This window comes from Paroedura picta, chromosome 5 (genome assembly GCF_049243985.1).
Source record: "Paroedura picta isolate Pp20150507F chromosome 5, Ppicta_v3.0, whole genome shotgun sequence".
NCBI lineage: Eukaryota > Metazoa > Chordata > Lepidosauria > Squamata > Gekkonidae > Paroedura > Paroedura picta.
Genome location: NC_135373.1, coordinates 56362157 through 56378688, shown reverse-complemented (window position 1 = coordinate 56378688; position 16532 = coordinate 56362157). Strand labels below are relative to the sequence as shown.

Below are 16532 nucleotides of genomic sequence, written 5' to 3'. Positions count from 1 at the left end.
TCATTTTATAACCCACCGCTCTTGAGACCGTCTCAATCAATAAAAACCATACAAGATAAAATATTTTTGTTCGTTCACCTTTCCTGAAGCCAAATTAAGCAAACTTTTATTTTGTATGTTTTAGATTCTTATTGGCGGAAACATCTCTGGCAACACCATCTTGGAAGATGATTTCAGCACACTGGATAGCAAGAAATGGCTTCTCCATCCTGGAGGAACAAAGATGCCAGTGTGTGGCTCTTCAGGGGATGCCCTGGTCTTCATTGAGAAAGCTAGCATCCGCTATGTTGTAACCACCGATATTGTTGTCAATGAGGATTCTTTCCTGCAATTAGACTTTGCTGCTTCTTGCTCTGTCACTGATTCCTGCTATGGTAAAAGCTTCTGTATAAATCACCTACCTGTCAATGTGCTCTGGCATTTTTCTGCCTTTGCATATCTCACATTTTCCCACCTGTGCTTTGTAGTATAGAAAATGCAGCTCACAAGAATTTTATGAACATGTAAATTCACTCCATGGGACAGGTTTATCTGTCCCAGATGCTGATATAGACTATTGGTCCACATATTTGAAAGGCTTCCCAGGACATCAACACATCACAAATTGAATATGCAAAAGAGTAGTTAAACTATAATAGAGGAAAAAAGACAAGATGCAGTATAAGCTCTCTTGAGGCAGCAATGCACACTTTAAGATTTTATGGGCTTCTGTGAGTACAGACAGGGGAATATCATAAACTGTACATGAGCACTATGTGACTTCTCAGTTCCAGGTGTACTGGAACTGAGCACACCAAATTCTCAACATCAGCTACAGACATTCTATATTACTCCTTTTTTTCTGTATGCTGCTCCTGAGCTTGGGTTACCTACTGATGCATAAATGATTTCCCCTTCACTTCAACAATAAAACATGTAGGCCTTTCATTTAAATAAATTAGGAAGCTCTTATGGATACAAGCCTTCTGTCTGTGCATCAGGGCTGCCACAAAATACAAGGTAGAAAAAACTGTTAGGAAGGGGTGTGATTCTTTATTCTGCATACTGCAAATGTAAGACAACATAGCTTGATGTTTCTTTCATTAATCTCTTGTTCTAACATTGGTTCTCCATCATTTTTCATTTACAATGCATCATAAATTAAATTGATCTCGTTCTTCTAACCACAGATCCACCTTAGACTTGCAGCTGCATTCTTAATTATAAGTTACATTGCTGTAGAACGGATGGGAGACCTGAAGAGGCCTTTATCATGTATAACTGTAGGCAGTTACTTCAGAATGAGACATTAGAAATGGAAATGAGATTTAAAGAAAATCCCTAAAGTAGATTAACCAGTTTATTTATAAGCAGCTATTTAATTCTATAAATTACTGTGTGGCCTGAAATGTGATCATTACATTTCATTTTAGAGTTGTAATTTATATCAACTCCATTGTAATGGAGCTGCTAATTTTTATATGAATAAGTTTTTTTAACTGTCTGCATCCTTAATCAACTACTGTATTAAGCGAGTTTCAGTAAGTAAGACAGTCAGCATCCACATGTGAACCAAAGAGAAATTTCTGCTGCTAATAAGGAGATAACATGTTAAACATTATTCATTCCTGCTTATAGAAAGGCATTAAGAAATTGATTAAATGACATACAGTGGCAGGACTTTGGTCACACATCTGTTGCTTTAAAAATCTGATTTAAAAATGGTAGACCTTCCCTTGCAGCCATTGTACTCATGAATTTTAGCTCTCAGGAAGAAATTTTCGTGGAGGTTTTTCTTTTTCCCTGGGCATAGAATAGGTGTCAGTGGGGGAATGGGGAAGGGTAATTTCTTGCATAGTGCAGGGGAGCGGAGTACATAACTCTTGGAAACCCTTCTAGGCCTGTTTAACTAAACTTTTATGCAATATGTTAAATATCCTTTAAGTCTTAAGGGGAATGGCCTCCTTAAAGCTTACAAGACCATGTGTGTGTGTGGGGGGGGGGGGTGGATTAGCCTTGGAAGTTCATACCCTTAAATTTATGTCCAGCTTTCTCTTCCCAGAGAAAGGTAGAAAAATGGGATTCATATCCCGGTGCACATGGCCTCTCTGCACAATAATATTTTCAGTGAAATGAGTACTCAGATGCACATGTAAAAGCGCATCCAAGTATCAATTCCATTGTATGCAAAGCAAAACAGAACTTCTGCAGTCAATGTGCATTTTGGTGTAGATGCTGCTTTCAGTGCATTACTTTCCGTCATTTCTCCTTCCTCTCCTTCCTTCTCTCCACTCTGAGCACCAATCCAACTGCCTTTGAAGAGGGATGATGGGAGTTAGCTCTAGGGTTGCCACCTCTGGTATAGGAAATAACTAGAGATTTTGGGGGTGGAGCCCGAGGAGGGCAAGGCTTCAGGAGGTGAGAGATCTCAGCTGTGTATAATGTCATAGAGTTCATTCTCCAAAGCAACCATTTTCTCCAAGGCAACACATCTTGGTCATCTGAAAATCAATTGTAATAATGGGAGATCTCCCAACCAATTTGGCAATTTAACAGTCACCTTGTGAGGGAGGTGGGGTGGAGAGAGTTCTGTGAGAATTATCAGTGACCCAAAGTTCCCCAGCAGGGTTCATGTGGAGGAGTGGGGAATCAAACCAATCTTAACCACTACACCATGCTGGCAATCTTGTCCTTCATCCCTTAGATTTAATATTCTTTTGCTGGTATTTTGAATGATCATGCCTTTGAAAGCAATGCAATGCAGTGCATACTAGGATATAGCTCTGGGTACATATCCCTGGCCCAAATTATTACTTATTTTTAATCGAACCTCTCTTGCAACTTTCTAATGATATCAGTAAGTTTTTGTGTTTGAAAATATGAATCAGAATATTTTTATACCGGCCAATTTCATGTATTTCTTTTCCCCCCCGCCTTTTAAGCTATTGAGCTAGAGTATTCGGTTGACCTGGGCCTGACATGGCACCCAGTGATGAGAGACTGTCTTCCCACCAATGTCGACTGCAACAAATACCACCTCCAGAGGATTCTCGTGTCAGATACCTTCAACAAATGGACAAGGATTACTTTACCACTTCCTCCTTATACCAGGTAAATTTCTTTTAATGTATCTTTAATTTTTTTGATATAATAGATTTTATAGTTAGAATTTGAAACAGAGTAACCATTGCTTTTCAAGCTGGTATACAGACATTAATCAGAGTTAAACAAGTTTTCTACATTTGTTTTTCATCTGCACTACTGTCATGTCTAAAAACTTACTTGTGATATATGATTTAAATAAATATTTATTGTAAATGAGCAGAATTATGGTTTTAATATTTTAAGATGCTTTAGATTAAAAGAAACAAGCTGAATGAAAAGTAAAGCATAATCATTATATAAAATCTTCACATCTTATAAGCATGAGCTTGGCTGAATCAACTTCTGAATTCTGTAGGCTGGAGAGGGCAAATTTTTCAACTTAAAGGTTACATTTAGGCTTGGAAATTGTATGGCAGGCCATAAATAAGGGAGAAGCCTTTGATTCACTGGTAGAGGAGCTGCTTAGTATGCAGAAGATCTCAGGTTCAATCCTCCAATTTTCCAATGAGAAGGATTAGGTGGCAGGTGATATGAAAGACCTCCAACTAAGGCCCTGGAGAGCTGCTACCAGTCAGAATAAACTATAGACCAATGGCCTAACTCAACATAAGGCAGCTTCAAGAGTAATTCAGTATGACATTGTGTCACTTCTGGTCAAAGTCAATATTGCTGGTCAGGGCATGATGCCATCAGACCACCTGCTTCATTGAGCCAGTCAACAAATGTTTGCAGCTAAAGGGCAGAATGAAAAGCCATAGCTTTTCACCCATTCTCCAGGCTCAACTAAACTGTGGATAGTGAGTGAGTAGTTGCCCCTCAATATATATAGGAGATTATGAATAATTGTATTTGGGCAGAGGAAACGTTATTCCATTATTCTTTTGAAGCTAATCTCAGAAAAATCCCTGTAATATTTTAACAGTAATCAATGTTCCACAAAAGGCTTTTTCAGCAATTTTCTATCATCCTAAAATGAAAGGCAATCACTATAATCCCTGGGTTTTTTAAGCCTTAACCAACAAATATACACATAATGTAACTTTTAATATGTTCTTCTTCCTGGTAGTGAGTTCCAAACTTAACAAGGCAGAGCTATAAGTAGATTACTCAGTCAAAATTGGGGGTACAATCTGCTGGGGAGCTACCATGAAATGTCTATTAACTATGGAAGAGGCCTATGTGCTTTTGTGAAGAACCCTAACTTTTCAATGGGATTTTCAGTGAGAACAGGAGAACTTCCTGCCAAAGAATGCTCCCTGAAGTTAAATAAAGCTCATTTTAAATGTTAAATTTTCCCAGAGTAACAAGCTCTGGGACTTCAGGCCAAACCAGGAGTGATGTGAGCAACCATATGTATTAACTCACATCTCAACCAGTTTGTGTAGAAATCAGATCTCTTTTTGTTGTTATTAAAAAAGAGTCCATAACAAAGCAACTGAGAACTATGAGGTAGAAGGGGAAGAGGAAGCAGGATTTAGCTGCTTGTCTTTACATGTGCTATACTTTTTTATTTTATGAATATAAAATACTTTGTACTTTAGACAAGAGCAAGTGGAGATATGAAATAGTACACTGAGATTTTAGTGACACATCTAATATATCTCTCTGTCTCCAGTGTCTAGTTATTTTCACTGAAGATTTTCCTGCCTGCCTAACTGGATGCAGTGATGAAATTTCATACTGCCATCTGCTGTTTAAAATTATGAACATGTGCTTAATTGCTTGGTAAATGCAGTTATCAGACGTGGTTAACTCTCATGATGACTCTGGAAGCATTACTTTTCCTTATCTCCATTTTCACTCAAGGTCCCAGGCAACTCGTTTCCGTTGGCACCAGCCAGCTCCATTTGATAAGCAACAAACATGGGCCATCGATAACATCTATCTCGGTGATGGCTGCATAGATATGTGCAGTGGCCATGGGAGGTGCACTCAGGGGAACTGTGTGTAAGTACCGCAACTCCTGGCTAGCCCAGGTTAGCCCAGTTCTTGGGAGCTGCTAAGCAGAATTAGCTCTGGCTGGTATTTGGAATATCAGGATTGCAAAATGGCGGCAGGCACAAATCAGATGGAAGGAATATTCTTTGCATGGGGCTACTTTGGTGTGTGTACATTTCATGCTCAGGAATAACAGAGGATAAAAGAAAACTGGGGCACTATCATGACTGGTAGTCATTTAAATTCTCCATTTTACTCCCCCACTTCCTAATGAAGTCACCAGAGTAGCTCAATGTGCGTTCTTTCATCTGCGCCAGGCTAAGCTACTAGCCTGTCCCTGGATAACTTAGCCACAGTCATCCACTAAACAGTCATCTCCTGATTAGACTTCTATAACTTGCTCTCCACAGGCCTTCCCTTGTCCCTGTTCTGGAAGGTACAGCTGCCCGAGTCCTCACCAGAATACCATAGAGGTATCATATATTCCCTGTGCATTGGCTTCCACTGGATTAGGTTCAGGGTGCTGTTTTTTACTTTTAAGGCCATTCGTAGTTCAGGCCCATCATACTGTCTCTCCAAATATGCCCCCCAAAGAGTATTACACTCTGCTGGTTCTATATAGGCTAGTGGTCCCTGGCCAAGAGAGCTTTGCCTGGCCTTGACCAGGGCCAAGGCCAGGGCCTTTTCAGTTCTGGCCCCTACCTAGTGGAATGAACTCCCAGAAGAGATGTGGGCCCTGTCAGAGCTCATTAGGTTCCTCAGGACCTGCAAGATAGAGCTCTTTTGCTGGGCTACAAGGAAACCTAGGAGCCACCTCCACCACCGCCTCATAACACCTTAGATAGGTGAGTGTTTGGATCAGGCCTGGGAATTAAAAGGATTCCAACTGTTGTTCTGTGATAGTTTTAAGCAATTTATATTTATTGTTTTATTGTATTGGGTTTAAACTGGGAGGGGGGGTGACTCCAAGCCCTCTTCAGTCTGTGTCCTCCAAGTAAGCAGAGGGAGCACAGGTGAGTGGGAAAACAGGCAGAAGAAATCTGCCAGCGCTCCTGATAATAGAACGAGGGAAGAACATACTGCTTCTTATCTCACTTCTTCAAACCTCTTTATCAGTGAGAAAGAGACCCTCATAGCGGGAACATGCGCCCTACTGTGGATGCTTATAGAATATCTATTCCACTGTATTAATTATTTGCCCTTATTTGCAGGTGTGATGAAAACTGGGGTGGGCTATACTGTGATGAGCCCGAGATAGCTCTCCCCACCCAACTTAAGGACAACTTCAACCGTGCACCATCCAATCAGAACTGGCTGACAGTCAACGGTGGGAAACTGAGCACTGTCTGCGGAGCTGTGGCTTCTGGGATGGCACTTCATTTTAGCGGGGTTGGTATATCTGCAATTGGGCTTTGTTTACCATTAACATAATCTTCATTGTAGACAGAAACTTGTATCTGATCCTGCACATACAGCAGAATAGTAAGCAACACACACCTTTTCTTTTTGTCTGTGTATATCATATCATTGAGGCCTGGGTTTCCAAAAAGAAATGGTTTTTAAATAATTTGGACTTTCCAAAACACTAAACAAACGAGTATTATTTTCTCCTAGATGTCATAATAGTGTTTTTCCTTCTTTTTCCAGGGATGCAGCCGATTGTTGGTCACAGTGGATTTAAACCTCACTAATGCAGAATTCATCCAGTTCTATTTTATGTATGGATGTCTGATTTCTCCCAACAGTCGTAACCAAGGAGTTCTCCTTGAGTACTCTGTGAATGGAGGCATTACCTGGACCATCTTAATGGAAATTTTTTATGACCAGTTCAGCAAGCCTGGGTAATAATTCTTGTTGCTTTTACAGACTCAGTCTTGACTATACATTTTTCTTACTTTATTTTGGAAGGTTCTGTGGGATGTACTTCACTTCAGCAGGTTGGACAGCAGTAGACAGGAATGAAGCCATGTATTGGTGAATAGCCTAAAGACGGAGTGAGCATGCTGGCCTTGCCTCTATTGCCATGGGCTAGCCCTTTGGGCACACATTTATCACATATAAGTACAACCCTGTTTTTCGCTTAATTCCAATTCCTACTTGTCCCTCTCCAGATCAAGGGATACCCTCCAGTCTCCCCAATAGGGGGCAGGTTCTTTTTTTGAGCTAAAACACTGATTGAGACCATCATTGGGAGGCCCTGGACACTTCCTTCCTACAGCCCATCTTTTCCTGCCTTCTTAGTGAATAGTTACAGATTCTGTCTAGTCTGTTCCTCTGATTAAGACTGTTGGCTGGCCAATTTCTTGACAAGAAGACATTGGGGTCTGTGTTTCTAGCAGGCTTTTTTGGGATAAAAACTTATGATGCCAATGTGAACTATAATAACTAGTAACTAGCGAACTGCAGTAATATAGTTTGATATTCATATGAAAGCATTTAAACAAAAGAATACATATATGAAAAGAAAATTTCAAAGTATTTCAGTAGGGCCTAGGAACAACACATTTCTTTTAAAAAGCTGGCTATGCTGTATCTCAAAAACTAATTCAGGATTTATTTCCTTTTTGTGGTAATTTAGCAGATAAATTTTGTTCACTATGTGAATTGTCCTTGTAGTTAATCATTTACAGCAATGCACAAAAGAGTCAGCTGGGAAACTATCCTGGGAAACTTTCTCACAGTGGTGCAAAAATAGTGGGGCAAATCATAGAATATGAACAAGTGGCGTTTAAAGAGCCATGGAACTGCTTATTCCGAATGCATTTTTAAATTTCTGAAAAAATAAATTTATATCTTTAAAAAAGGTTTAATGTGTGGCCTCTCTGAATTGCTGCCCTTTTAGTTTTGTGAACATTCTCCTTCCTCCTGATGCCAAAGAAGTGGGGACACGTTTTCGGTGGTGGCAGCCCAAGCATGATGGCCTTGATCAGAATGACTGGGCTATTGACAACGTGCTGATATCAGGGTCAGCTGATCAGAGGACAGTGATGCTAGACACCTTCAGCAGCGCCCCACTGCCACAACATGAACGCTCACCTGCAGATGCAGGACCCGTGGGGAGGGTAGCTTTTGATATGTTCATGGAAGATCGGACAACAGGTAGGAGCCCATGGAGATGAGAACCTGATTAGCATCTTGGTGCTGCTTTGTTTTTCCTCCTGGCAATATTTATATGCTTTATAATTGGTTGCAGGAAAAGCTTCCAGCTGTTTCAAGAACAAGAGCACTGCCTAAAACAAAGCTAGTAATTCTAGAACAAGACATAGACGGTTTATGCACTGGAGTTTCATGCTGGGCTGCAGGCTAGAGTTTTAGTCATGGCAGGTTGCCCACCTCTTCCTGCACCTACATGAGGGAGTATTTGACCTGGTGCACCTCATCCGCCCCTGGTTTGTGTTCCTCCATGGGAGCTGGGGCAGTGAAGTTCCCAGTGCATAAATGGTTATAGTGGGGCAAAACTGATTCTATTATAATGTAAAGTTCTAAAACATTGTACAAGCATAGTTAAAGAACTTTTGCTTTAGCTTAGAATATTTCTCATTACAATTTGTTAATAATTTCAACGGTCCAATAATCTTGTTATTGTCTTCAATCGTTAATATGATCAGCAGTTTTAATTCTCAAATGTTGCAGTTTTTAAAAGTACTGATCTGAATGTTGTTTTCTTAAGTGAATGAGCATTGGCTGTTCCATGACGACTGTTCAATTGAAAGGTTTTGTGACTCTCCTGATGGTGTCATGATGTGCGGTAGTCATGATGGCAGGGAAGTTTATGCTGTCACACATGATCTAACTCCGACAGAAGACTGGATTATGCAGTTCAAGGTAGCAGATTTGATTTCTAAAGCTTTTCTAAATGCACTGTTTAAACTGCAGAAATGGTAAACAGCTTTCTAAGGGTACAAAAACCATACGAAAAATATGAATTCTGGTACTTGTATGACTGATTTCTGCTAAATGAAGTAGCCTCTGTAATTATTGGTAAACAACAGAAGTTGCTGCAATAGTCATATTAGGATATTCTTTAAAATAAGAATGCAAGAACCACCCTGCTAGATCAAACCAGTGGTCTACCATCGTCTTTCACACAATGGCCAACCAGTTTCCCTGGAGAACATAAAGACCAAGGTCTTTACTTGATGTTGCCTCCTACCACTAGTATTTAGAGGTTTACTAACCTCAGACTTTAGAGGTTGCTTTGGTGACAATGGCTAGTAGCCAGTGGTGGACCTATTGTGCATGTAGCTATTTGATCCCTTCTTAAAACCTTCTGTGCCATTTGCTATCAGAACATCCACAGTCACTGAATTCATGGAGTACGGAGGTATTTCCTTTGTTTTTCCTGAATCTTTTGCCTATCAATTTCATTGGTGCTCTCTAATATTAGTATTGTGGGAGAAAAGATTCTCCATATACTTTCTACACCCCATATATTATAAACCTCAGTCATGTCACCCCTTAATTGCTTTGTTCAAACTGAAAAGTGTCAGACTCTTTAGCTTTTCTAAATAGGAAGAAGATATATGCCGCTTTTCTCTACTAGAAGAAGTCTCAAAGTGGCTTACAATTGCCTTCCCTTCCTTCTCCCCACAACACACACCCTGTGAGGTAGGTGAGGCTTAGAGAACCCAGATATTACTGCTCGGTCAGAACAGCTTTATCAGTGGTGTGGTGAGCCCAAGGTCACTCAACTGGTTGCATGTGGGGGAGCATGGTATCAAACCTGGCTTGCCAGATTAGAAATCCACACTCCTAATCACTACACCAAGATGCTTCAGTCCTTTAAATGTCTTGGTAACTGTCTTCTGCATTTTTTCCGGTGCTGACATATCCTTTTTTGCAATTTGGAATGTATCTGAAGTCACAACATTTTCAATCATTTGGGTTCTCAATAAATTTAAAATAAATTTTGTAATATGTACAATAAAACTGAACTAGCTAAAACAATAAAAATATTTCAACACCAGATCTAGTTTGGTCCCAATCAAGCATTCTTAAATGAGGATATATAGAGCAGAATATGATTGGCAGATGCAAAAGGGTTCATATAGGCAAAACTGTTGATCATAAAGATTTAGATCATAAAGGACTTACAAGGGAGTTTGGTTGAATGCTGCCATTTCTTAAAATATAATGCGACTCATTGTTCACGGTTTCAAACCTAAGGAATCAGAAAAGTGTTTTTTGTATATTGGTTTAATTATATTAGTAGGGTGCAGCAGTACTCTGTGTACGTTTAGTATTTCATCATACAAATGGAAGGAAACCCAGAAAATGAGATAATACAGAAATGTAAAAAAAATCTATATTTAGCTTTCTTCATTGACCTTCAGGAAGATGGTTCATTGAGGCTAGACAAATACTGTGAAGAAATTTGTCCTCTTCACTAGTGAAGTCTTATTATCTCTGTCCTTTTGGAATACACTATTGCAGTGTTATACTGAACAATGTTGCATGTCTGAGATGCATTGTAGAAGCAGGCCCTTAAAAGGTTCTACACATATCGGATTTTATCCTGTATACATTGAAGTACATCTGCTCAGGGTTTTTCTTTCTCCAGATCACTGGGCTCTTCAAGTGCATTCTACTCATCCATAGTTCTTCAGTCTTCACTGTTCTTTGTCCCAGCTGCACAGCAGATGTGGAGTATTGTCCCCGCACAACCTTTTATTGCACCTCATTGTACTGTCTTTTTGAGAGCACGTTTCATAAATGTTATGTTTTGTCACTGAAGTGGTGAAGCTTGCTTGCAGAGGCAGTCACATAGAATTTGGCAGTCCTATGGAAAAGGTAGTCTGGTAACTGGATAAATCATCAATTTATTTATTTTTTAATACTCTGCTTTTCTCCCCAATGAGGTTTTACACTCTGCTTTTCTCCAAGAGAGTCTTAAATTATCATTCACCCCTCCTCTATCTTAGCTTCACAACAGCTACGAGGTAACTTAAACTGAGAGAGTATGACTAGCTCAAGGTCACCCAGTGGGCTTTCTTGGCAAAATGCATTTTCAAACATGGGTCTCCCAGCTCCTAGTCCAACACTCTAAACCACTACCAAGCTGACCCTTCTTTCCTTCCATTGACTTGTGGTAAGACTTCCCACTGGCCTCCCCGTGCCTTAGTTTCATTCTTAGAACAACAGATAACTTAAAATGTATACGCCATGTCAGTGTTACAGTGTTATAGTTCTTTCCTGAAAAAAATAATCTCCTTTTATATATATTAGATTTCTGTTGGATGTAAAACTTCAGAAAAAATTGCCCAGAACCACGTCCATGTGCAGTATTCCACAGATTTTGGAGTAAGCTGGAGCTACCTAATTCCTCAATGCTTACCTGCTGACCCCAAATGTTCTGGGGGTGTTTCCCAACCATCTGTCTTCTTTCCAACAAAAGGATGGAAAAGGATAACTTACCCGCTCCCTGAAAGCCTCATGGGAAAGTAAGTATGAAAAACCTTCTGACCCCAGCATGAGACTGAGTTAGGCACTCATGTGAATTGGCCATCAGTTACAACATTTTCGTGTAAAACAGTTGCTTGCAAGTCAGCTGTAATTTCATCATTGTTGCAGCGATCATTATTAATCTACCAAGTTTGAGTCACAACAGTTCAAATTATTATACTGTTTTTAGGTGAGACACATGAAGGTATCTTGAGGGGTGAAAGGACAGCATACAAACAGGAGAAATAAGATAGATTCAAGTGGGTAGCCGTGTTGGTGTGAACAAATTTAGAGTCCAGTGGCACCTTTAAAACCAACGAAGTTTTATTCACAGTAAGAGCTTTTATGTGCACACACTGTGTATCTGAGGGAGTGCACGTGCACACAAAAGCTCATACCTTGAATAAAACTTTGTTGGTCTTAAAAGTGCCCCTGGACTGTAAATCTGTTCTGGAGAAATAAGAAACATTGTACCACACGATTCCTTCTACAACAAACCATGTCCTGTAAGCCCTACACATATATGTAACTTGTAGATATAATGATTTCTCCCCATCTTTCTTTTTATTCTGTTACCACAGCCCAGTTCGGTTTAGATTCTATCAGAAGTATTCTGACTTGCAGTGGGCAATTGACAATTTCTACCTGGGACCCAGCTGTGTGGATAACTGTCGAGGCCATGGAGACTGCCTGAAAAAGCAGTGCATTTGTGACCCAGGTTTCTCTGGTCCAGACTGCTACTTGACTCAGACTTTGAAGGTAATCAAAATACATTTTGGTGTGGACTTTACATGGAGACAGCTATGATAAAAAATACCAGATTCTAGATACCTGTGGTAGATTGATGTAGGCATACAAAATACAGGTAGAGAAATCAAGGATTTAAAATTTTAAGCCATCTAAAAATTAACCCGATATGCAGTTAGCATGGAAATTTAATGTCTATGCCTTGCAGGAAGCACATTCTACAATTGCATACAGACCAGATGCCATGCAACCCTATTTGCCTTGGCTGGTTTGCTCTGGGCTGGCCTGCTCTGACCTTCGCAGTAAGACCACCCAATCTCAAAAGTTGAGCAGGAAGTGCAGGTTGACCCAAGGCACCACTTGGAGTGGGACCGCCTTGGAGAGAGAGGGTGGACCATGCCCATGGGACTGCTATCCTAGCAGAACAGGAGCTTCCAGTGAAGGTTGTTGAAATGATTTTGTTTCTGCCCTCATCAGCCCATTGAGGAACTGCACTGAAGTTGCCAATACTTCAAAAAGAAACCACAATAGGGCCTATTTTCTCCTATGACTGCCTGAATGCTCAACTGATTTTCACCCAGTGAAACAGCACAGCCTGAGCAATAAGCCTGAGCTTTGGATCCAGTTTAAATAACAAAATTAAAATGTTATAAGTAGGTTTAGTGTGCAGAATCAACATTTGTAAAACTGCAAGGTGAACATATTTCTTTTAAACTGTTCTGACTCAGCAGTTGCCTGGGTGGGGGAATCAAAAATGGCCTAGATTCTATAAAGGATTGAATGTTTTGCCACTCTAATGATAGGATGTGTAGCTACATTCCTGCTCCTTTTCCAGTATGGGAACTTAATAAGCCTTTGTGTTGGATCTTGCCAGCTTTTCAACAGGCAAAAGAAGAAGAATGGAACCCCATTGGATCCCTTTTAAAGGCTGTGCTTGGCATCAAAAATGCAGCAGCTAGAGTCCTCACTGGAACACCTTGGAGGGCCCGTATTCAGCCAGTCCTGAGACAGCTGCATTGGTTGCCAATTGCAGCCAATTGCATAATAAATAAATAATCAATCATAGGATCTATGTGGACAATATGAATTGCAGCCTGAATCAAGTTCAGGGTTCTGGTTCTGACCTTTAAGGCCCTTTGAGGTTTGGACCCCATATATCTGAGGCACTGCCTGTTGCCTTATGCTTCCCACGGGGCCTTGCATTCTGTGGATACTAACCTGTTGGTGATTCCGAGTCCCCAAGAGGTTCGCCTGGCCTAACCCAAGGCTGGGGCCTTTTCGGTCCTGACCCCAAGCTGGTGGAATGAGCTCCCAGAAGAGCACTGCAGGAGTTTCCACAGTTCCCCTAGGTCTTTGGTTGAGGCTAGGGCGTGGGAGATCGCAGGGGCCCCTCAACAACTACAACTATTGGCATCCCTGGGGTCTGGGGCCCTGAGGCCCCAGGGGCAGACATGGGAGTTGGAGGAGTTTTATTTTTCTTGTTGCCAGAGTAGGTTGGGATTTGGTTTTTTAGTTTTTATGCTTTTATGTATAAGGGTTTTATTTTTGTTGTAACCAACCATGAATCAACTCTGAGAGGGGCGGGTAAGAAATCTAATAAATAATAAATAATAAATAATTTTAAATAATAAATAATAATGGGTTCCATGTGGACAATATGAAACATAGAACAGGTCTGCAACGAGAAGAACAAAATTGTCCTTCCTCCTCTCATATTCTAGCAGCAAAGCTGATAGAATTCTATCTTTTTCTATTCTGCAACTTTTATCTATTCTGCAAACAGGAGTAAACTATGGTAAGAATATATGATATGTGTATTTTTTTATTACATATTTTAAAATTCACTTTTTTCTAAGCTTTTTTTATAAAACTGCACAAAATATAAGAGTTAACCCTTGGATTTTCAAATGTTGCAATTTTTTAACAGACTTTCCTGAAGGAGCGCTTTGACAATGAAGAAATCAGATCAGATCTGTGGATGTCTCTTGAAGGTGGCACTGCTTGCATGGAATGCGGGATCCTAGCGGAGGACACGGCTCTGTATTTTGGAGGGCCAACTGTGAGACAGGCGATCACCCAGGACTTGGATCTGCGGGGAGCAAAGTATGTCAGGCTGTTTCTCACAACATTGGTCTTGAGCTAAAGCACTTCAAACAAAAAAATTTCAAACAAAGAGGCAGAAACAGTCCTGACAAATACAGAAGCATTTAACCCTTAGGCTTAGAGTTGCCAACTTTGAGTCAGCAACTTCTTGGAGATTCTGGGAAGGGAGCTTTGGAGGGGTATAATGCTATAGACCTAACTCTCCGAAGCAGCCCTTTTCTCAAGGGAACTAACCTCTGTACCCTGGAAAACAGCTGTAGTTCTGGGATATCTCTGAGCCCTACTTAGGTCTCCCCATCTGAGAATTCACATCAGGAAGCAACCGCTTCCAATATCCTCAGGAGAAAGCAAGGCTTGATAATTTCCTTCTCTCTTTAGGCACCTTTTAAAGGTTTCCAAGCATAGCAACTTTGTTGAAAAACAGTAAGAAGTATTCCCAAAATATTGTTAGACTTTAAGATGCCACAGGACTTCTACTTTGTTTTGCTACAGTCGACTAACATGGCTACACAATGAGTGTGGGTGTCTTTTGAGGACCAAGGGAAGATCTCAAAACAGTGGCAACAATGAGCATTTGACTTTCTGAAGAGATGTGGAAATCGAGGTGACAGCTGGGGAGTATGATGGTCCTGTCTTCTTGGAAGGAGGGGCTTCTCAGTGAGAAAAGGGGCTTTTGTGCAACTCTTTCCCTTATAGAAAGAAGGAGAGCTATCAGTTTAAGAAATAATCCATTTACAAATTCACAGATTTTTCTGTCTCAAGATCTTTCTCTACCTAATACCAGGGCATTACAGAAGTATGCCCATTGAGGAAAGACTTTGGAGTCTGTCTAGAATTGGCTGTATTAAATTGCCTCGGATGGTGTTATAGATAGGACAGTGTCATAATACATGTTTTATTGTTTCTGTCTGGCCACTAGCACATGGGCATAGTCTCTGAGACAAAAGAATATTGTTATAGCAGCCCTCCAGGACAGCTGAGGGCAGGGCTTGAACATCTAGCCTGTGAAAAGGCTCTTCACTGTTTGTTGATCTCTAAAGAAGACAAGTAGGGAGTTGGGACTAGCCTGTATTTAATTTTATCTGGCAGCAGGAAGTCAGGATCTCTTTCTAGATCCTTTTGCCAGCTAATGTCCTTAGATCTTTGTTTGAACTGAGTTGTTGAAAACTGGCTGCAGCTTAGTTTTGATTCTGTATGTACTTTAGACTTAACAATACAATCGGTGTAAATGTTCTGACTTGGTGCATGATTGCCAGCTAAGATTAAATTTGGTTGTTCTTAAATACTTTATTGCAAGGGAAATTAGCTACTATTTGTTTGGAAACAGTGGACATTTACAATTACCCATTAATGTGTTCTCATCCAGATTTTTACAATACTGGGGAAGAATTGGGAGTGAAAACATGACGAGTTGCCACAGGCCCACATGTCGGAAAGAAGGAGTGCTGCTGGATTATTCAACAGATGGAGGCAAGTGGCCATTTAAATGAGATTTAATGAGCCTCTCTACATGCATCCAAACAGAAAATGACCAAGGAAGACCTGTTGTAATCAGTCAAAGATATGTTTTGTAATGGGAGTGAACTTTGGCTGAATGTTACCTGAAAGTCCTAGTAATCTGGAATCAGTAGCTGGAATGCTAGCCTCTATATTTGTTCCAAAAGCAAGCACACGTATATGGTTTGACATCCACAAATAGACAGGGGCCAAATTTGGGGAAAAAATACAGCAACTTTTAATTGAGGCCATGTGCCACAATACTATAATGTAAACAGACCCTCCCGCTTATTGAAATTTTTCTGGGTATTTTGGACGTTCAGACATTTGTCCTCCAAGCCAGTAGGGTAAATACAATTGCACAATGTTTTAAAATACACCTTCGTCATTCTCCTCCTTGAATAATATTTCTCTACATTCCAGAATGAAGTAGATAGTGTGTTCTTTCTTCTATTCACATTTCCTATTAAACACAATGGGACTATTTATTCTTCAGAGTTAACCAAATTATAAGAATTGTCCATTGTAACTTGTAGGGATGGGCATGAACTGGAAAATTCCAGTTTGGTTCAAGGTGTTCCCAAGCTGAACCAAAAACCCTGAAATGACCTGGCTGTTTTGAGCCAGTCCATTTCGCTTCTCCCCATTTTGAAGCAGGAGGAAGCAAAATTCACCACTGAAATGGCTGGCAGCCATTTAAGCCATCAATTTTGCTCCCCACC

At 40.4% G+C, this 16532-nt stretch overlaps 1 protein-coding gene across 2 annotated transcripts in view; it reads left to right on the top strand.

Moving 5' to 3' along the window:
- RELN (reelin) overlaps positions 1-16532 on the top strand; it is a 343944-nt gene that overhangs the window by 305246 nt on the left and 22166 nt on the right. For both annotated transcript variants that reach the window (XM_077338100.1, XM_077338101.1), the window contains 11 exons: positions 125-374; positions 2922-3090; positions 4891-5031; positions 6234-6411; positions 6670-6863; positions 7865-8121; positions 8693-8847; positions 11248-11462; positions 12045-12222; positions 14138-14313; positions 15680-15783. In XM_077338100.1, coding sequence (XP_077194215.1) covers positions 125-374; positions 2922-3090; positions 4891-5031; positions 6234-6411; positions 6670-6863; positions 7865-8121; positions 8693-8847; positions 11248-11462; positions 12045-12222; positions 14138-14313; positions 15680-15783 — 2017 coding nt within the window. The remainder of the gene's footprint in view (positions 1-124; positions 375-2921; positions 3091-4890; positions 5032-6233; positions 6412-6669; positions 6864-7864; positions 8122-8692; positions 8848-11247; positions 11463-12044; positions 12223-14137; positions 14314-15679; positions 15784-16532) is intronic.